Source organism: Toxotes jaculatrix, chromosome 18 (assembly GCF_017976425.1).
Source record: "Toxotes jaculatrix isolate fToxJac2 chromosome 18, fToxJac2.pri, whole genome shotgun sequence".
Classification (NCBI taxonomy): Eukaryota; Metazoa; Chordata; class Actinopteri; family Toxotidae; genus Toxotes; species Toxotes jaculatrix.
In genome coordinates this window covers 16510873-16530616 of record NC_054411.1, presented here as the reverse complement: position 1 = coordinate 16530616, position 19744 = coordinate 16510873, and the positions used below count along the sequence as shown (strand labels likewise).

Genomic DNA, 19744 nt, shown 5'->3' with positions numbered 1-19744 from the left:
AAGCTTCAAACTAATCAACACTGATTAACAGGTGTCACGTGACCCCGTCCCCCCAATGTCAAAGAAAGGACCGGATGTTTCTGAAGCCCAAAACTTAAGGAGATGAATTATCATTTGATTTCTTTAGTGTTTGCCCTCGCGGGTCAGCACTGCTGGTGCTTCTCAACCGTCCCGATGAAGAAAACACCTGAGCAGAAGAGAGCACGGCTCGCCCTGCCGAGGGTCACCTGCTCTGCTCGAAGAATAAAAGCCGTGTTTGGTCCTCTTGTCAAAAACAATATACACGTTACAGGTAAGATCCATGAGAAGGCTGGCAAAGAAAAATTTATATTTAATATTTCATGTTTGAAAATCTCGATATTGCACTGAATCCATGAAAACTGTGTTTGCTCTGTTGTTTTCTCAGACATGTCAGGGGCCACAGTCCCTGTGCCTCAATCTGAGGGGCCCTGTGGGGTGAGAGTGGGCAGAGAGAAAAACCAGAGCCTCTCCTTCTTCAGCAGATATGACAGCTGCTACGCTCAGATTGAGGTAAAAAATAACAGTTTGTGTGAGACTTTAAACAAGCAAGTTCTCCCTTTTGTCAACCCAAAAGAGAAAACAGATATGCAATGTGTGTTTGTATGTTTGTAAATCCAAAACGAGCACATGTGGCTTCTTAACATCCATGTTGTGACGACCTTTGATCCCCAGAGCAGCAAAGTGGTCATACCTCTGCAGGTCCAGCTGACAGGAGAGGATCAGTGGTTCAGGGTAAATATCAGCTGTCCTCTGATAAAGAGGTACAGCGAGAGGACTCCACTTAATCCAACACGTGAGTGGACACAGCTGACAGAGCGTTAACAAACTGACGTTTTGCCGTGCTAGTTTATGAGACTAAAAACATGGGTCTTCCCCAGCGTTACCTGGAAGGTGTGACACAGAAAGAGCTCTGCGTGTGGACTGTGGCCATCAAACCATTTCCAGCGATGCCTGCTACAAACTAGGTTGTTGCTATGATGCTCAGGATTTCACCTGCTACTACAGACTCAATGGTAAGATTATCCATGGTGGTACTGAATACATGGAAGTGATTTGGGATGAGTTTGCAAAAACATCCTCCCCAACATACTGGCACATTTACTGTAAACTGCATTTTCCTGTCTGTTAACACACCCTCCAGCCTGCTCTCTGGATGGACATTTCGTGTTCTCAGTAAAGGCTACAGACACAGACCCGCCTATCACACCCAGCAACCTCATAGTCAAAGATCAGCCGCAGTGTTTCCCTGTGGTCACCACCCCGGACACGGCCGTCTTCAAGATTGGAGTCATGGACTGTGGTGCAAAGATGAGGGTGATGCTGCTTGTCGAGAGTTTTATTTCCAAAATAAGATACCTATTATCTGAATAAGATATCACCTACTAACTATATATACAGTAAGTTATGCAGAGTCACTGTCAGTAACCAGCTGTTTGAATTTGGATCCCTTCTCATCTGTCTGACTTTTAGGTGGATGGAGATGTTTTGATCTATGAGGTGGAAGTGGAGGAGCTGAATAGTGAACGTATAACCGAACATTCTCCATTTAGGTCAGTTTTGACATCTTGTGCACACTACTGTAGGGCTGATAGCTCCGGCAGAGTGCTTACTGGTTCAAAAATAATTTCTCACAGTGAGTTTATACTGTAGTGATGGCAAATGTACTGATAAGTGTGGGGTTTCAGTCTCCAGGTCCTGTGTGAATATGCAGCATCGGATCTGAAGCGTGCAGCAGACTTGCTGTCCTTGTATGCAGTGACAAACCCACCGCCTGTGGTTGCACTGGGAACCATCAGAGTGCAGATGAGAGTAGCCACAGGTAATAAAATGGAGAGCAGTATGGGTTTGTTTTTCATGCATTTTGAATGTGTCAGGTCCTCAGAACAAAACCTAAGCGACTGTATTTGGGAATTATTGTGTATTATTGTTTTAGATGCATCCTTCACATCCTTCTTTCCCGAGGACCAGCTTCCACTGACCTTGCCCCTGCGTGAAGCTGCGTATGTGGAAGTTTCCATCGCCCAGCCGTCCCCAGACCCCACACTTGCCTTGCGTGTATGGGATTGCTTTGCTTATCCCACATCTAGACACTCTGTGTGGACACTTCTCTACGACGGGTAGGGTGGTGGCAGTTATAATAGTAACCCCCCATCCAAAAAAAAAAACATTTACAGAAGTTACAGTGCAACTGACTGTTTTTTTTTTGCTCTTGGATAGATGCCCAAACCCTATGGATAACATGAGAAGCTCTGTCCCTGTGGACAACCAGGGGAAGACTAGCTCCCACTCCCAAATAAGGAGGTTTGATGTCAAGACCTTCGCCTTCGTGGACCCTAATACAGGCCATCCAAGTGTGGAGGAAGTAAGGTGTCAGTAATACAAGAACGTGTATCTCTTTAGACATGGCAATGTGTAACTTTGGCAACTTGGTTGTGTAATCTCTCACTTAGATGTACTTCTACTGTTGGGTGGAAATCTGCACAGATGATGTTGACTGTGCACAGAGTTGTGCCATCATTTGTGAGTATATCATGTTTCACCTTGTGCTTTTGTATGTACTTTGAATTTGTGTAGCTGTTAATCTTCCCCCTCCCCTCTCACAGCATCTGAGGGTGGAAGACAGAGAAGAGAGACCATGTCTGAGTCAGACCAGGTCCACTTGGTGTCCTTAGGGCCACTGTTGCTGGGACAGAACAACTCTGAACTAGAAGACAATCCATGTGTGAAACAGAACACAAGTCAGTCCTACTCAGTGCCAGACTATGGTCACAGTGTGAATGACCAATGGCAGTACTTCAATATAAATGGTTTTTTCCCTCTTCCTCAGTGTTCAGGGTGACAGTGTATACCCTCTCTGGTGTTGGTGCTGCCCTGCTGCTGATCCTGCTGTTCACTGCACGGTCAAGCATCGCAAAGTGTCAGAAGACAGAAATGCAACAAGCTTGTGATGCGCAAGTTGACAGTGAACAATGTCAATAAAATCATTTCACCTTCTCTAGTGTGCATTCAAATATACGTTTCTACTCCTCATTTACTTCAGGATTGGATACTAAGACACTTGTGTGATTATTTGAGATAAAGAGTAAAATTGTTTGTGATCATAAAACAAAATCATTGGTTCAGAACAGTTCCAAAGCACAGTTCATCTCCCCGGAGGTGCAGGTAATTCAATAACCATCAAAATAAATCAATCGGAATAATATTGGTTTAATGACACAAAAATGCTCCTTTATACAAAAGGTTTGTAATGTAGCAAAAATGCACAAAAGCAGTGAAATGAGCAAACAAGATTCTCGGTAGTTGATTCAGTAAGGTCGGAACTTTCTCTGTGCCCTCAGCAGAGCTATTCTCTGTTTATCCTCCTCAAACTTTTTCCTCAGTTCAGCAATATCTGAAAAAAAAAAAAAAACATAAAATATAGTTAACAATCACAGAGAATCTTCTTCACTAAACAAGTTCTAGCCTCCAGATGGAGTAAAAGTTATCAGTAATACCATTTAAATATAAGCAACTTACGTTCTTTCTGTGTGTTTTTGTGCTGCCAGGTGTAGAAGTTCATGAGCTCTTTCCTCTTCTTCTTCCGCATCTCTTTCTGTAGAGTCCTCTGGTTGGCCGCCTCGCTGTGGGGACGGGCCTTGGTGCCCTTGTGGCCTCTTGTGACTTTCACCCAGCCGTCCTCGTCCTCTTGCTGCTGCTCAGCCTCCTTCCTCTGCCGCTCCGCTTCCTGTGGCAAAGAAAACAAACCCAGGCTGAAGTCGAGTGGACTAGATGGCAAGGGCCGATGCTGATAGGACGAGCTGCAAAAATTCTCACCTCTTCTTTCCGCTTGTCGTAGTCCTCCATAAAGGAGTTGACTATTTGTTGCAGTTTGTCCGGCTGAATGAAAGACTCTGTGTACTGTTGAATCCATTCTGGTGGAAGAAAATTCACCACATAATATGCATGCATCTAATAACTAGTTGACATTTAAAATAAATACAAAGCAACAACTACAATATGAAATAAAAATGAGAAAAATAGTATTAAATCTTAAATTAACAGAAAAAAAAGCCAGTGCAGCCACTCACTCTGTACTCCTGTCCTCACTGGACGCTGCTCTGTGCAGACCACCAGTGGGACACTGTGCGGGTGTGATTTAGCTGCAGCTACACTGGAGGACTTCTGGAACACAATGTAGCCGACTTTGAAACCCTGGAGGAGACGGACAGAGACACAAGAGATAAAATAATGACCTGAAATATGCTGAATGTACAGGTAGTGTGAATGTTTGTTTATAATGTGACAGAAGCAAGAGGCCAAACCTTTTTTTCAGCTGGTTTGAAAAACTTGGACAGCTTGGGTCCAGACTCCTGAAAGGAGCCCGGGTGGTCTCTCAGCTCCACGGACTGAACACAGCCGAACTGCGAGAATAAGTCCCTGACAACAGCCTGAAACACAAGCAGCAGGGCAGGAATGACAGTCTCCAACTGTTACTCTACGATGACAAATTAATTTAGATGATTTTAAAAAATCATCTGGACCTGATACACTGACTGAGGGACAGCTAAATAAACGGTACCTCTGAGCAGTATGGGGGGATGTTGAGGACAAATAAAGTCCGGTCCAGCGGTCTGTGCGAACTTCTCTCTGCTCGTACTTTGTGCTCTTTCACATACAGTTTGTGCTGTGCAGCACTGTCGGAGCTAAACTGTAAGGACAGCACTGCGAAGAGAGACAGGAGTAAAAACCTGAAGCCAGCACATCATTCAGTATAACATCTGTGATCACCAAGCGATCCCTGCCCTCCAGGCTGTAGAGGGATACTGATTCATAATCACCCAAACCGTGTCAGGTGACAAGAAAAAAGTTCAGTCCTCCGATTAATCTGTATTGTAGCAAAAAGCTGAAATAAAAATACTTAAGTTTGACAAACCATACCTGTAAATCCTCCAGGAATAATACAAGCCTGGCTAGTAGCATGTTTCTTCTTGGTCGGTGCCATTTTGGTGGGACCTTTCACACCGGAAGTACAAGTAAAACGCAAACGGAAGGGATTTGAATGTTTTTATTTTATTACTATTATTGTTGATGTTGTTGACGTTAGAAGTAAATTGAAACACAGCCCAAATAAAATTTAAACGATATGGATGTCTGCATCGTATCATGCCTGTTTTTAATTTTTTTTTTTTTAACCAGTGATGTTTACAAATAGCCATTTCAAACACAGGAACTCTCTTATAAAATCTCCATGTTATTGTTTTTACTTTATTACTTTAACCTACATAAATTTTTTTTGAGCTAAAAAAAATATATAACTATATAACTATTTCATTTGAATGCATTCAGGTTTCAAAATAATTCGATATTACTTTTGTTTTGGGGGTTTTAGTAAATATATAATATATGGAGTTCCATGTCCAAAAGGGAATTCCTTTCACAGGTAATGGTTTGAATTTACTGGCTAATCAAACTGTGATAGCACCTGAGAAAGGTAGATAGATATATAGATATAGATATAAATATAAATATAAATATAGATATAGATGTGTGTATGTGTGTGTGTATGTATGCATTAGTTTTTTGGCAGACAGGAAAGACAAGTCGTAGGCAACATCTACAAAGCTAAATATTTAATGGTGACATTTCACAGACAGATCTTACCTCTCTAGTCTCTCAACTGACAGACCAAGAAAGCAACAGAAAGTAATTTACAGGCCTTGGAAAATAATCTGAGTGTAATGTATACTAGAACGAATTAAACATTTACTGCTTCAAAAACTGGACAACCAAGTTAAACCAGCCACAAACAGAGCACACAAGAATCTGGATTCCACAAGAATGGTAAAAACCAAATAAAACTTCAACATAATATGACTGTTTGAGAACTGGTTTAGTGAAGTGATGGTATTACAGTTTCTGTCTATCTGCAATTTACACACAAGATCTTTTCAGTTATTTTGGCTTTCAGACCTCTTCTCCAGTTAGACAGAGCTGTGCCAAAGATTCAGTGAAGGCAACTTAATTGTCCTGCGTAATCAGACAGACATGGTATCTACTGAATTTTGTTATTTCTGTTAGTGTCGTTTGGTCTATGTTCTGTTTTATGTCTATGATTGTTTTATGACAATCCAAACAGAGGAACAAACTATATAACTGAACACACCTGTGTGAATGTACAGGGCCTTAAACATAACAAATCTCTCAACAACGACAATGCTGATCAGTATCCATCAATTAGTTTTTAGGTCTTTTTGCCCCTTCTCCTTTTTTGGGATGTTGGCGTTGATAAGAGTTAAACAGGAGTATTTAAAAACCTCAACATATTCAAATGGGATGACATTGAACTGACAAAAAAAAAAAGAAAGAAAAAAAAAATCCCTACACATCGACGTTGATTTGGCATCCCACACCACAATGGATTAAAACAACAAATCACGTTTCTTTCCCCTGGTCCATCTCAGAAGCGAACAGGTGACATTTGGATACCACAAAACCAAAAATGGGATGTTGCGTATCCATGAATTTCACGTTCAGAGTTGTCATGTATATCAAATGTGTAAAAATCAGTTTCATATGAGAATGGTGACTGCCTGCTGTCAAGGTGAAAACCACAGTTTGTACGTGGACACAGAGAATGCAGTAATACGTTTATGAAAAGACAATGTATTCACATTAGACATGAGTTATATCTTGATGCGAAAGGCGGTGGCCTGTGAGCTGGGGGGCTCAGTGGTGGAGGTGGACTGTGCAGTGGACTTGAACAGAGCTTTGAGGATGGTCTGGGGGTCCACCTCCGGAGTGGGCTGAGAGGAGGCTCGCTGACCAGCGGGACGAGACAAGGAGGGGGGCAGACCGTCTTTCTTTGTACTGCTGCCTGCGCCTGGAGTGTCACTGAGCCTCCTGCAGGAGCCCAGAAGAGAAAGGGCTGTCACAATTCCTCAAGACCACAAAAGGTTAAAACAGTGCAGAGGGTTCTGCTTCTGCTTTATCTTCAAACTGTAGCTGCAATGCAAATCACACTGGGTTTCTGAGACACTAGTTGGTAACAGCTACTGCCTCTGAAATTTAAACATAAAGCTTGTGAAATAACTGTTCCTTCTTTGGGTCTTCAGGTAGTACTAGGCAGTGCTCCCACAGGTCAGAACTGAGAACTGGGTGGCATTACACTCTGTTAACTTCAGACACATGGTTCTCCTGAAACTTCTTCCATCACAAATTTAATTTTGCAAGATTTCCATCACAAAGCTAAACTTGATTACATCTAATTTTATCAAAACCTATTGTGAGTGATCAAGTGGAAACACTGTGTTCTTTGCTTAGGTGGAATAAGCCAATCACAAAATGTGTTTTCTGAGTGAATGCTTCTTCACAGGCAACTCAATGTACCACTAAATAGCTTGCTTAACACTTGTTCAAATGAGGTAATAAATAAATCAGGCCCTGATAGTCACTGCTTGAGCATATGCAGTTGATTACATTTAGATTTAGTACAAGCAATTTCACTGATCTTTATACGTAAAAGAAAAACAGCAGTTGTAGTAACTTACTAAAAATATGCAAAATAAAGTATGTGCATGTGAAAACAGTCAACTTCAGATTAATTTGAAATGAAGGAATGAAGCCCTGCAGGCTCACTTACAATAGAATGGGCTGATCAGATGTGATGACATTTCCCTGAATATGAAGGTTACACTTCATGGGTTGGCCTGGGGGCAGACAAGAAGAAAAGATAAGAAAAGAAACAATGATACACAGAAACACTCTTAACTCCTTCACTTTGGTTACTAACAGTCTCAGCAATGCAAAGCAAAACCAACCAGGCTATCCCTCAGTTCAACAAAAACAGCAAGCATTTACAAAGATGTCCTCAACCAGCAAACTTGTCATTCAGTACTGTAGGATTTAATCTGTATGCAAAACAGGAGAAAGTGCCCAGAACCCAGAGAACCATTTGATGTGTGTGTCCTTGCTACTGGCACTCACCGTCCAGGCAGCGGTTGTTGTACTTCCTGTATGCGCTCACAGCGTCCTCTTTACGGACGAACACCACTTCAGCCACGCCCACCTTCACCAGCCGTGCTCGCTTCAAGGCACCGCACACACAGAACAGTTCCTGTGGATAAATAGATGGAGAATAAACAAACGTATGAGTCATCATGGAACAACAACATTCAGCACATCACTGAATATCAAGCATAACAAAAGGGTTATAGGCAAACAGTGGGATTCACTCACAACTATGTCTTCCTCAGTGACCCGGGGATGCAGGTTGTTCACTGTTATTTTTGTCCCCTCCAAAGGACTGAAAGCAGGCTAGAAAGAAATATGACAAGACCACATGATAAAGCACATGCAATAAAAATGCCTGACTTAAAAAATGTGTGTAAGTGTTGTGGTAGAGATAACAGGCTAAATGTCTTAACTAGATGTCTGTCTACCTGCACCAAATTCTAAATGTAATCAGTTGAGTGAACATCAAATACTGACATGAAATCAATATCTGGATCAGCCATTTTACTGTAAAGGACTAAGTAAGGAAGGAAGCATCATGTAAAATTAAGAGAGATGGGGAAAGCAGAAGGTTTGAGGTCTGGAAAAATATTCATAATATACAAACTATTAAAACCCACACGTCTTTTGTTTTTTAAGCTACTTAAGAGCTTATCCACAAAATGTTTGCGATAGCTTATATCACTGTTCACAAAATTAAATCTGGATACTGCTCAGTATAGGAAACGTCAGCCATGTGAGACACTCAATGTAAGCATTTCTAATAGATCGACTTACTCAAACATCAATCAAACTTAACTTGGTTGGTTTCTCTAAACAGGCTAAATTTGAAATGTTACTCACCTGTTGTATCCACAGTAAATGCAAATTACTCTGAATAACAATATAAGGTGGAGACAAGCTACAAAAGAAGAATGAGTGCATTCTGAGATACAGCTGCAATCAAGAGATGCTTACCTGAGGGAGAGTAGGAGCCGTTGCGCTGGTTTCTGCTGTGCTTTGCTGGAGGGTCCTGGAAACTGGCTGCAAGGCTGCAGCTGAGGACCGGGCGGCAGCCATGCTGGTGTTGGGCCGGGTGGGAGCCACAGGAACCGGAGGACGTGGAGCTGTGTAAGCATCGTTTTTAACCACCTTGGTGATTGGGGCTGACATGGAGAATGTGGAGCCTACTGCGCCAGACTGTACAAAGTAGAGGAGTTTAATTTAATGAGGGACTGAAATACTTGCTATGCGGTACTTAAAGTTTGAGTTGAGTCCTACAGTATATGAGATCAGATCTTCTGTCTAGAAGCAGCTCTTACCCGTGATTGTAGCATATTGTTTGCAGTAGTGATCTTTATTTGTTTACTGGAGGGGCCATCATGATCATTTGTGACAGGCTATGGCAGACAAAATGTAATAATTAGCACCACATTTCATAGTTTTAGTCATTATACAGGTGAAACAGTGGTCTTTCAGATAAATATTCTCATAAACGCAAGAGTTAATCGCAATCTGTCATGTTTGAATATTCCAAGAAAAACAGCTCTACCTGCCCAGCCGCACGTATGCCACCTGACATCCCCACAGGACGTTGCTGTGAAAGGAAGCATCACACATTAGTAAACACTACAGTACACTTGTGTAATAACATAAACATACAAACATGTAAGCTATGTCACAGATCTTTCGTAAACAAGATAACTTATTTTAACCTAACCTGGATGGTCTTGGTTATTTTCAAGGGTGGGGTGGCAGCTGACTGTGTCTGTGTCCCTCCAATGCTCCTCTTCAGGCTCAGCCTATCACGAGCATCTATCATTCTTTTATTATTGCTCAGCTGTGGCATAGGGCTGCCCCTCACACTCAGTCCTTGTACATTAGGGGCAAACTGCCTTGTGTTCACACTGCCAGGAACACTGGCGTGTATCTGTATCTGCGGCACAAACGTCGGGCTCTGTAGTTGGTGTGTTACTCCAGTTTTCTGCGTTGTTTGTGCGGGGACACTGAACTGATTCTGCCCCTGTTTGCGTGAGTTTATCATCTGACGAGCGTCTTGCACTCCTCCCGCTCCTCCCCTGCCACGGATTTTGAAGCGAGCATCTTTCTGTCCCAGCTTTTCTCTGGCATCTTTCACTTGAAAACCTGAAGGGAGACAGGGGATTGGTGGCACACTTAGTTTCAATCCCCAAAACATACCACTCACACGTCTGTTCAGTGGTTTTCACTCAACATAAGGCATAAGTGCACATAGCATTTGTCTGTGCAATAATGGTGGCCCTTACCCGTTCCCCCTCCAAGCCGCTGTCTGACATCATTAACCCCAATCTTCTGCCGGGCATCAAAACTCTTGCCAGTGCCTCCTGCACCCCATCCAAACGTGGGCCTGAGAAAAAGAAAAACAATTCAACACTGGTACTGAAACGCCTACTGGGATTTTATAGATGGTGCTGCTTTTCACATTTTAAGATTCCAAAATCTCATAAAAAATGTTAAACATTTTGGCAGCAAAGCATGCAACATTAAAGTTCATTACTTTATCAAGTACAATTTTTATTGTTTTCACGCAGTACAGGAGGTATGCTTTTAGAGACTGGCACAGCGTTATCTGATATTTACAACAGAATATAATTTCTCCTTCACTTCCTAACAGTGGTGGAGGGCCAGCATTATTAAAATCTAAACGTAGATTTGAGCAAACTACCATCCTAATTTAAGCCAGTGCTTGTTTTGCTGCCAACATAAATATTAGTTTACAATATCATGAATAGTAGCTTCGAAGCTAGCTACACTTGATTTGATGCTCAGCTCCAAAACACAAGCAAAGTACTGATTTTCAAGTTTCAACATTATCGAGATTACTAAAATTTGCTTAGTTTAAAAGGGAGTTTGTTGAATAAGTAATCCATATTTTCCAGATTTAAAACTGAATAGCTTCAGACTTAGGCCTACATATAATATCAGCTGCATAGCCTAGCCTTTACGACGAGGCTAGTCAGACGTTGCTGGGCTGCAATGGGCTAACGTTAGCTTACCGTAACCAACTAGATACAAACAGCCCTCAATACTCGTTAAGCTTTTAGAAGTGTTACTATAAGTTGCCACGCCATTACAAAGTGAATATACATCCTTGTAATAGTAGTTTTACTACCGTTTAGCTGAAGCCTTGAGGTTAATACCGCGCTGTCGTATCACTTCATCCAAAGAAACGTCTGCCATTTTCTCACACTGCCTCGAAGCGCATGCGTACATGAGAAATCTTTAAGTAGGACTACGGAAGCCGATGCATACCAAAATGCAAAATGGCGGTAGGGGACTGACGATACGTTGAAGTGTTTTAATTGATTTGTTTATTGATTATGTATTTCACCATTAAGAAGTGATGTTGACGAAGTGGAGAAATACGCACTACACTGCCAAATGATGTGCTGTCCAGTTTCAAATAAACAATCTGCAATCGATTGCTCTGGTAAAAATGCGACTGACGTGCATGCCTTAGTACCCATGAGCCCTTGCGCCACATGATCACAACAAGTACTGTCTTTTAGGGGCACAAATGTAGAGTCTGGCCAAAAAACACAGTGTAACATGTTATGTCTACAAACTATTCTTTAAGAGACACACAGCCGTTAGTTTAATCTAAAATAAACTGCTGCCGCTGAGCCATCTGTAGCACCCTAACAGAGAATGCCTGGACACTGTCACTATGCCGGTCTTCGTGCATTGAGTAGGCATGCCTTAAACTGATGAGTAAGGAAAATAACGACGCGGGGTGACGCCCGTGTCCTCGTTCAATTAACGAGATGAATTTTTGAAAGGGGACAGGTCTGCTTGTTGAGGTGACTCGCCTACTTTGCGAGATGCCTCGCAGGACAAGGACCTTCCCTGAACCCCCACAACTGTTATAAAAATAAAAGAAAAAAAACATACCCAAGTCAACGTTTTGGTATAACTACTTAGAATGTTTAAATGAACACATTAGTTAAAACTCAGAATGCAACATCAAAAATACAGTTTGAATCAACATTTCTCTGATGCAGAGAACAGTCAGTTGCAAAAATGTAAATGTAGTTTACTGAATAACATACAGCACTGTTGCTCTGTGTTCCATTAGTGCGCGCCTTGAGCAGAGTCAGTACCTCGACCAGTAAAGTGCGACGCTCATATTTTATATCTGGTTTAACTAAACTGGGTCTGCTGCTGAAGATGGTTATATAGGCATAATTTCACACGTTGCTTCATAGCCTGCATTGTACACGAAAATCATATAAATAAATAAAAACATTTTTTTGAAAAACAAAACTTGGTCACTGAGCAGAAAAACTACAAGTCCCAGCATACAGTTGGGCAGACGCAGCTCCAACTTGCTGGGTCAGTGCCCTCGAGCTTTTCATCACCGCTGCCTCACGTCAGTACCTCGCGGATCCGTTAGAGGAGAAATGGCTGCAGCTCTGTCCCGTGCCCTCAAACTGCCCGGTAAGATGCGCTACACGTATTTCTACAAGACAGACAAAGAGACGTGTCAGACTTCAGCTTATAATTTACTGAAACCATCATCAGCCGGGACCAGGCGGTCTGTGGTGGTCTTCTCTTTCAGTTCAGCTCTTTAAATGCAATTCATTGATTGAACGCCCTAATTTGTCTCACACAGTTTCATCTGACATCCGTATCATCGTCTCACGTCAGTGTACAGGTTTTCCAGAGGATGTTATATAAGATGGATTTTGTTTTGTGTGCATGCAGAGCAGCACACTGACATGTCTCTGTCCAGGCGTGTCTGCTGCGTGCTGCCTGTTAGCTAGCTGCTAACGGTAAAGTGATGCAGAGTAAACTAGCAAAGCACGACAGTAAATATCACATCTGACAGCGGGCAAAAATACTGGACTGCATATATACACTAACACGTGTACGTATTACATATGTACAAACAGTGTTGTACATTCGCTGTTTTATTATTGTAATAGTATTTAATTTTTAATAGTGTTCTTTTGCTATATTTTGAGAGGACTGTAATTGTGAGCAGGCTTCGATATTTATTTGTTTATTACTTTGAAAAAATAAAATAACATGTAATCACTATGAAATGTATTATTATAATTGGTAGTAGTATAAAGATGTTATAAATAAGATAATTTAAAAAAGAAAAGTATATATATATACATATATATACTTTTCATTGTTTTGATAACATGGAATTGTCAGTGGGGGAAAAAAGTATTATGTTTTGAGGATTAAGGGACAGCAAAATGCATTACTGGATGTTAAGACCCTTACCTACAGAAGGAAAATACTATTATTTTTAAATTCCCAGAGTAAAGAAAGCATACATCTACAATGCTCCAGTATTGCAAGGGAATAAATTAGTAATTGTGTATCAATAATATATCAACTTTGTATTACAATACAATAATAAATAACTGAGTAACCACACAGGACAGTTGATCCTCACCAGCACTTTCTGCGCTTCTGCAGGGAAGAAGGGCTCAGAGCTTGGGGAGTACGACCCTCTCACCCAAGCAGACAGCGAGGACGAGAGTGAAGAGGATGATCTCGTGCTCAACTACCCCCGAAATGGCCTTGGCAGGGACAGCTGTCTTGGCACGGGGTCCTCGAAGCTGCGGGGTGGCAGGTCGGGCAGACTTGTGGGGGCCAAGGATGAGGCACAGGAGGACGAGGAGGAAGAGGAGGACGAATGGAGAGAGCGACTCCCCAGCAAATCCAGGCAAGACCGAGGCGACAAGAAAGGCATGCAGTACTGGAGCCACAAGGACTTGGGCAGGGACAGGGCGGGGGAGGACAGAGGGGGGTCTCATCCACTGGGGGACGCTGGGCTGGGGGTTCACAGTACTGATGCGGAAGAAAAGAGGATGAGGACGAAGAAAGCTGTCCGAAGTGCGTTTTTCTTAGTGCCTCTGGTCTGCGCCACATTGCTCGTGCTGCTATGTGCATTCCTGATCCCTTGCCAGAAGGGAGACCTGGATAAGAGGCCACAATGGGAGAGAGCGCTGGGAGATGCAGGAGGTAAAAGACATACATTAGCTATATTTTAGTATTTTATTTTATTATTATATTTACCAGAGTGCTGCCATCAATAATAATGCTGTCTTCGTAAGGACTTGCTGGGAGTCTCTTTGGCTAGACAGCATGGGCTCACCCTTTAATTAGTCATCTGTAATTACACAGGACTGTGAGCATCACCCTACCTACCACATGTTCAGTTTCAGCATGCTCTATGAAAGTATTGTAGAGTGACAATAAGTATAAACCCAACAGTATTATGTCTTTACTAACAACAATAGTATGTCTTTAATGACCAGATAAAAATATTTAGCAGTACTTCAGAAAATGCACATGGACGATACAGCCAAGAAATGTGATCATCTGTGTTTTGAGGCTTAAATTCTCTTATACTTTTTATGTCATATCACAGTTTGTAGACTTATAAGTTTCAGTCAAACACTGACTAGGATTCAGTGGGTGCTCATTTTGTTGTGCTTTCTCGGTCCAGGTGTCGCTCCACCCGCACTGGCGCTGTGGGATGTTGACGGTGATTCGGTGGAGGATGTGTTTCTCGGTGTTACTGAATGGACCACTGACACTCATCCCACACAAAGGAACAAAAGTAAGTAAGTGGGGAATTCTTTGAAAAGGCGTGGACAGTGATCCTGATTTTTGTCCACCTCACTGATTCGGAAAAATTTGTTAAACATAGGGGCGCTTTGTATAAGGACAGTGGAAGAGAATGGTGTCAAAACATCCTCGTCATGTGCATACGTCACCTTCCTCTATGTGCCTGGATAGCACCTAGGTGCTGCAAGTATCTTAACAACCCTTAATTATGCGTATTTGTGTAAAATTTATCATCTAATCTTATCCTGCTGATCCTGATTTAAACCTGAATAAACTTTAATATCTCATCCTTTTTTTTTTTAAAAACTTGTTCAACCTTTCTCGTTTTTTGTAATCCTTTACGTTTCCTTGGTTTCATGATGTTTGACGTCTTTTCTTCATCCCAGTTTACAGTGCGGTGGCGCTGTCTGCAGTCAGCGGTCAGGTGCTGTGGAGGAAAGTCATGGGGGAGTCTGTGATGTACATCCAGTGTGGTCTGCAGTACAGCTCCCAGCCGTCACCCGTGTGTCTCCTCATCAGCAAGTCCACCCTCATGGCTGTCAATGGCACCACAGGTTAGAAGACAAGCTATTTAAGCTACATACAGCGGGTAAAATAAGTGTAGAGCACGTCACCATTTTTCTCAGTAAATATATTTCTAAAGGTGCTATTGACATGAAATTTTCACCGGATGTTGGCAACAACAAAGAAAAGAAAACAAATAAGTCATGTGTAATAAAATGGAATAACAAAGGGAAGCAGTATTGAACACATGAAGAAAGGGAGATGCAAAAGAGAGCAGAGACACCAGAAATCTATCAGTATTTAGAAAGCAATTGTTATTGTCCAAGAGCCAAGAACCACTTGTGGAAAGCTTCAGAAAGACCTGGAATTAGCAGGTTGTTTCAAAGAAAACAATAAGAAATGCACTCAACCCCTGTGGCCTGTATGCACGCTCAGCACACGAGACTCCATTGCTGAAGAAAAAGCAAGTGGAAGCTCGTTTAAAGATTGCTGCACAACATTTAGACAAGCCTGTGAAATACTGGGAGAATATAGTCTGGTCAGATGAGACCAAAACTGAACTCTTTGGATGCTGTAATACACAATAATACACACCATGTTTGGAGGTCAAATGGCACTGCACATCACCCCAAAAACACCATACCAACAGTGAAGTTTGGAGGTGGGAACATCACACCCGAGCAAAGCATGCGACTAGTTTGTCCATACGGGAGGCTACAAACCTTTTGTATTTGGTCTTGGGCGAAGTCAAACGGATCAGCTGTCCTCATTTGGAGAAACACGTCAATAAGGGTAGCCTTCCCCAGGTATTCAAAGTGTAAAACAAAACAAGGTCAAAGAGGTTTTCTTTCACTCCTCAGGGAAGAACTTATCGTCAGTCCAGCTCAAGAACATTGAATCCCAGGCGGTGTTACTCCCAGACCTCCAAGGCGACTCGGTCCCAGACCTGCTCATAGCCACCCTTCCTGCAGATGAGGTATAGTTACAATTGTATGTTAATGTTTGGGCTCCCTCTTTTTTTCCACCCAGAACATCTGGCTTATCCAGATGTTGCTTTACAGACTTCAGACTTTGACTTTGGTGATGAGGTATCAGGTAATATTTCCTTCTGATGACTCTTCCATGTAGACCATGTAGAACAGGGGTGTCAAACCTGTCCACAAAGGGCCGGTGTGGCTGCAGGTTTTTGTTCCAACCAAGCAGCAGCACACCAGACTTGACTCATTTAATCAACTGATCTCAGTCTTCAGACAGTTGATTGGTCAAACTGTGTGCTCTTCATTGGTTGGAACAAAAACCTGCAGCCACACCGGCCCTTTGTGGACAGGTTTGACACCCCTGATGTAGAACCTTCCCACAGCTCCTCCAGTTTATTTTTTTTTTAAATTTCAGACAGTGGAAATTTCAAGCTGGAAGCATTTTGATTTTTTATAGCCTTCATATTCAGTAACTACATACCTGTTTCTGCTGTATTCATTTTCAGGCTTTGGATCTCTCCCTGACCTTGATCTCTGGGCTGACAGGGGCACAGCTTGGACGTTCTGTTCCTTTCAATCTCACTGGACAAGGAAAACTGATCGGCCCTCTGCTTCATGAGACACAAAAAGGGGCATATTACATCCTATTTGGACTAGGTAAAGGAATATAAGTCAGCAACCAAAGTACAGGCCTCAAACATTACTCTAAAAAAGACTCAGTTTCTCATGTTTTAGCATTATGAAGTGACTGATTCAGCTCATTGCCATTCTACAAGACTCTGTGTTAATGTCGGTTTCCTCAGGTAATGTGGAGGCCATCTCTCTGCGTGATATTTACATTCGCGCCACTGGAAAAATGCCCGTAACTCAGGCACTTAAAATTAAGGATCCGGTGTGGGAGGAACCGAAGAAAACCAACTCGTCCTCCTTCGTAGACATTTACAGGTACGCCTCAGTGACTGGCACTTGGCTCCGGTTACGCTGTATAGACGTTTCTTTGTCTGTTACATACTAAGCCTTTAATCAGACAGTATGTTCCAGAGATACAGTTACAAGAGTGATGCCTGAACTATCAAACGAGTGCTGATTTTATTCCTCTGTTTATTCCACTGGAGGTTGTAAACATACACAGTGACAGAGACTGCAATGACAGCTACTCTATTAGACAGTTTGTGAACTGAAATAAGTCCCAGTCTCACCTCTGTGATCTTCTTTTCCAGAGGATCTGAGGGTGTGGAGTTCCTGCTCCCTCTTGTGTCTGGTTTAGGCAACAACCACAACAGCCTGGACACTGTTTCTAACCTGAACTCCACCAGGAGTGACTGGGTGCTGGTGTATGGCTCCAGCAAAGTGTCAGTGCTCAAACAGAGGGACATGCGCAAAAAATGGACCTTCAACTCCCCTCCCATTCACAGGTAAAGCCCCTCTGCGTATCACTATGTCACTACTGACTGAATTACTATTACATTTAAGCTACTTATGCTCATTAACTGCTGAAAACAAAATGAGTTCCATATATATATATATAAGAGCTGTGCAAAATAAAATATTTCTTTTCTGGTCATAGCCAACCAGCCCTGGGACACTTCAATGATGATGGAGTCCTGGATCTTTTCTTTCAGCATTCGGCAAACGGTGTCATGAAGGTAAAACAAGCAGTCCTTACGTACACTTTCTTTCAAGGCTCGTATTAATGCAAGGAAACGTTAGGGACACCTTTACCTGGCTCTGATGGCTGTGTTTTTCTCCTCCTCCCTGTCTGACAGGCACAGGTCGTTGACGGGGCAAACGGGCAGTCTCTCTGGTCAGCAGAGTTCGTGTGTCCTCGTCTTGTTGTGGAAACTTCGGCGATTTCCACCTCGACGGGCCAGTCAGCTTTCCTTTTTTGGGCCAGGGAACCAATCAGTGCACAGAAGAATGTTACCAAGACAACTGTGAGTCTGTCACAGAGGATTGTAGAGGGAAATCAGTTATTCTCACTCAATACAAAAAATGTGCAGAAAACAGAAAGAGCCTGTTCTGTATGAATCATGTTCACGGCTTATTTTACTTCATTGTCTTTGAGTTTGAACTGGATCCATCAATAAAATAGTCAATGTATGTAAAAAACAACAACACCTGTCCATATTGACTTGTGTAGGTGGCACCAGGTGTTGCTGCAGCTGAGCCTCTCATCAGAAAACTCTTCTTGCTGCACCCTGCATATCCCACAATCCTGCTGGAGCTCACGAGTACCACAGACACCGCAGTCGCCTCTGCAGGTAAAAGTCGCCATAGTTCAAATGCACTCTGGCTGCAGAATATTGTAGAACAATATCTGTTTTTGTACCGTAACCACAAACATTTGCTATCCAAAGGTCTGATCAGCTGTCATGAAAAGTGTTTCAGTAGTAAATGAGAAAAAGATGCCACCACAGTAATTACACACTAAGTAATTCACATGTCCACATCATAAAAATAATCTACATCTACGTATTTTCTCCTGCTTCCTCTCTGACAGTGAGTTATCAGGAGCATCAGAAAGACGCCTCCTACATCACCGTATCCTCCCGGCCCACGCCTGACTCGGAGCCCGGCGCTCAGATAGTCAAGAGCATGAGCCTCAGAGCTGCCATCGCCAAAGGAAAAACTGTTAGAGTGGTGGAAAGCAGCAAGGCCGGGGCACCCGTGAAACCCGGAGCGTTTGAGGTCAACAAGTTCTTCAGGCGTCTGTCCTTCAAACGTCAGGTGAGAGAGACACGAGCGTGAGACGCAGGCGGTCGAATCAGGTGGAAGAGCAGAGCCCAGACTTGCTTGAGGCTCACGTTCAATAACAACATTCGATTATAAGCTTCTCTGAACTGTGTTTCTTTGTTTAGTGATGAGCGGGTTCGCCGCTACCACACCCTGTGTCACACGAAGCGGTACGACTTAAAGGGGCTCATGTGAGGATGAAAGGGACATAAGCTGCTGATAGCTCTGCACTAAGGAGATACTAAGAATTCATTTGAGGCTGTTTACGTCCTGTTAGGCACACTGAGTACGAATTTAATTTCTGTTACTTGAGAAAGACGCAGATTTTACTGTAAAAAAGAACAAAACATCATTTGTAGGTAGGCATTTTGTTTGTATTATTGTTTTGATTTATTTTATTGTTTGTACAATGATAAAGCTTATTTAAATTATTTAACTTGCAGAGAGGGAAGTCTGTAAATTTCAACTGAATGTTTATGATCGCGTGGACTCGGTGGCAGAAGAATAACTTTATCACTGACAGTGAAGATGAAAGAACATCTCCATGTGTTTACAGTATGCACAACTATATAAATACAAGGCCAGTATATTCATGTGGTGTCATCTCCCCCAGACATGCATTTTGTCACGAAGCCTCTAATTATTCTTTCTGCTCATTGCCAAGTGAAGTAGTATTTGTATTTATTGCTGTACAGTATTTATTGATTTATTGATTGCTTTAACGTTTTGATCTTTCTTGTTTGATTTATCTTGTCAGATTTTGTATGAGTGTATAATCAACCACTGTTTATTTTCTCTGAATAATGTGGCTGCAAAGGGTTATGGCATTAAAATGTAAGCTCCAACTTCACGTTACAAGAGAAAGTATAAAAATGACTTCTTTACGAAAGACTGCACCGTGCATCCTGTGA

General features: G+C 42.3%; 4 protein-coding genes, 1 long non-coding RNA gene and 1 other non-coding gene across 7 annotated transcripts; 3 read left to right on the top strand and 3 right to left on the bottom strand.

The window, feature by feature from the left end:
• Positions 1-102: 102 nt before the first annotated feature.
• LOC121198291 (zona pellucida sperm-binding protein 4-like) lies at positions 103-3000 on the top strand. The gene is made up of 12 exons (XM_041062303.1): positions 103-292; positions 407-531; positions 694-814; positions 900-1034; positions 1163-1335; positions 1492-1571; positions 1707-1840; positions 1955-2138; positions 2239-2383; positions 2472-2541; positions 2625-2759; positions 2849-3000. Exons 1-12 carry the CDS (start codon positions 103-105, stop codon positions 2998-3000), a joined length of 1644 nt encoding a protein of 547 aa, XP_040918237.1.
• Positions 3001-3214: 214 nt separating this feature from the next.
• Positions 3215-5022, bottom strand: rrp7a (ribosomal RNA processing 7 homolog A). Its single transcript, XM_041062990.1, has 7 exons — positions 4939-5022; positions 4580-4722; positions 4323-4448; positions 4089-4212; positions 3835-3932; positions 3538-3745; positions 3215-3412 (listed from the first exon to the last, which is right to left on the bottom strand). Exons 1-7 carry the CDS (start codon positions 5000-5002, stop codon positions 3327-3329), a joined length of 849 nt encoding a protein of 282 aa, XP_040918924.1. The 5' UTR covers positions 5003-5022; the 3' UTR covers positions 3215-3326.
• A 593-nt stretch (positions 5023-5615) lies between these two features.
• poldip3 (polymerase (DNA-directed), delta interacting protein 3) lies at positions 5616-11215 on the bottom strand. The gene is made up of 10 exons (XM_041063515.1): positions 11141-11215; positions 10275-10375; positions 9710-10134; positions 9542-9586; positions 9312-9389; positions 8968-9189; positions 8236-8313; positions 7984-8113; positions 7640-7706; positions 5616-6900 (listed from the first exon to the last, which is right to left on the bottom strand). The coding sequence occupies exons 1-10, from the start codon at positions 11206-11208 to the stop codon at positions 6684-6686; spliced, it is 1431 nt and encodes a 476-aa protein (XP_040919449.1). The 5' UTR covers positions 11209-11215; the 3' UTR covers positions 5616-6683.
• A 507-nt stretch (positions 11216-11722) lies between these two features.
• LOC121199162 lies at positions 11723-11876 on the top strand. Its single transcript, XR_005896417.1, has one exon. It is a non-coding gene; the product is annotated as a U12 minor spliceosomal RNA (small nuclear RNA).
• Positions 11877-12394: 518 nt separating this feature from the next.
• Positions 12395-19725, top strand: fam234b (family with sequence similarity 234 member B). Of its 2 annotated transcripts, XM_041063162.1 has the most exons (13): positions 12395-12465; positions 13462-14010; positions 14498-14611; positions 15006-15173; positions 15984-16099; positions 16607-16757; positions 16904-17045; positions 17321-17515; positions 17668-17746; positions 17867-18034; positions 18241-18361; positions 18601-18827; positions 18959-19725. In XM_041063162.1, exons 1-13 carry the CDS (start codon positions 12429-12431, stop codon positions 18959-18961), a joined length of 2070 nt encoding a protein of 689 aa, XP_040919096.1. In that variant the 5' UTR covers positions 12395-12428; the 3' UTR covers positions 18962-19725. The 2 variants fall into 2 exon arrangements, with proteins under 2 accessions (XP_040919096.1, XP_040919094.1); XM_041063160.1 differs by having other exon boundaries at positions 18601-19725.
• On the bottom strand, positions 15026-16706 carry LOC121198831. The gene is made up of 3 exons (XR_005896371.1): positions 16582-16706; positions 15846-16088; positions 15026-15155 (listed from the first exon to the last, which is right to left on the bottom strand). It is a non-coding gene; the product is annotated as an uncharacterized LOC121198831 (long non-coding RNA).
• Positions 19726-19744: the final 19 nt, after the last annotated feature.

Coding starts and splice junctions, on each gene's coding strand:
- fam234b (XM_041063160.1), top strand. CDS start 12,429: ATGGCTGCAGCTCTGTCCCGTGCCCTCAAACTGCCCG. Junction 14,612..15,005: donor TCCCACACAAAGGAACAAAA/GTAAGTAAGTGG, acceptor TCTTCATCCCAG/TTTACAGTGCGGTGGCGCTG. Junction 17,516..17,667: donor AACTCCCCTCCCATTCACAG/GTAAAGCCCCTC, acceptor TTCTGGTCATAG/CCAACCAGCCCTGGGACACT.
- poldip3 (XM_041063515.1), bottom strand. CDS start 11,208: ATGGCAGACGTTTCTTTGGATGAAGTGATACGACAGCGCGGTATTAAC. Junction 10,376..11,140: donor CTCAAGGCTTCAGCTAAACG/GTAGTAAAACTA, acceptor TCTTTTTCTCAG/GCCCACGTTTGGATGGGGTG. Junction 9,190..9,311: donor ACAATATGCTACAATCACGG/GTAAGAGCTGCT, acceptor TACTTTGTACAG/TCTGGCGCAGTAGGCTCCAC.
- LOC121198291 (XM_041062303.1), top strand. CDS start 103: ATGAATTATCATTTGATTTCTTTAGTGTTTGCCCTCGCGGGTCAGCAC. Junction 1,035..1,162: donor CTGCTACTACAGACTCAATG/GTAAGATTATCC, acceptor CACACCCTCCAG/CCTGCTCTCTGGATGGACAT. Junction 2,760..2,848: donor ATGTGTGAAACAGAACACAA/GTCAGTCCTACT, acceptor CCTCTTCCTCAG/TGTTCAGGGTGACAGTGTAT.
- rrp7a (XM_041062990.1), bottom strand. CDS start 5,002: ATGGCACCGACCAAGAAGAAACATGCTACTAGCCAGGCTTGTATTATT. Junction 4,723..4,938: donor TATTCCTGGAGGATTTACAG/GTATGGTTTGTC, acceptor CTCTCTTCGCAG/TGCTGTCCTTACAGTTTAGC. Junction 3,933..4,088: donor AGTGAGGACAGGAGTACAGA/GTGAGTGGCTGC, acceptor TTCTTCCACCAG/AATGGATTCAACAGTACACA.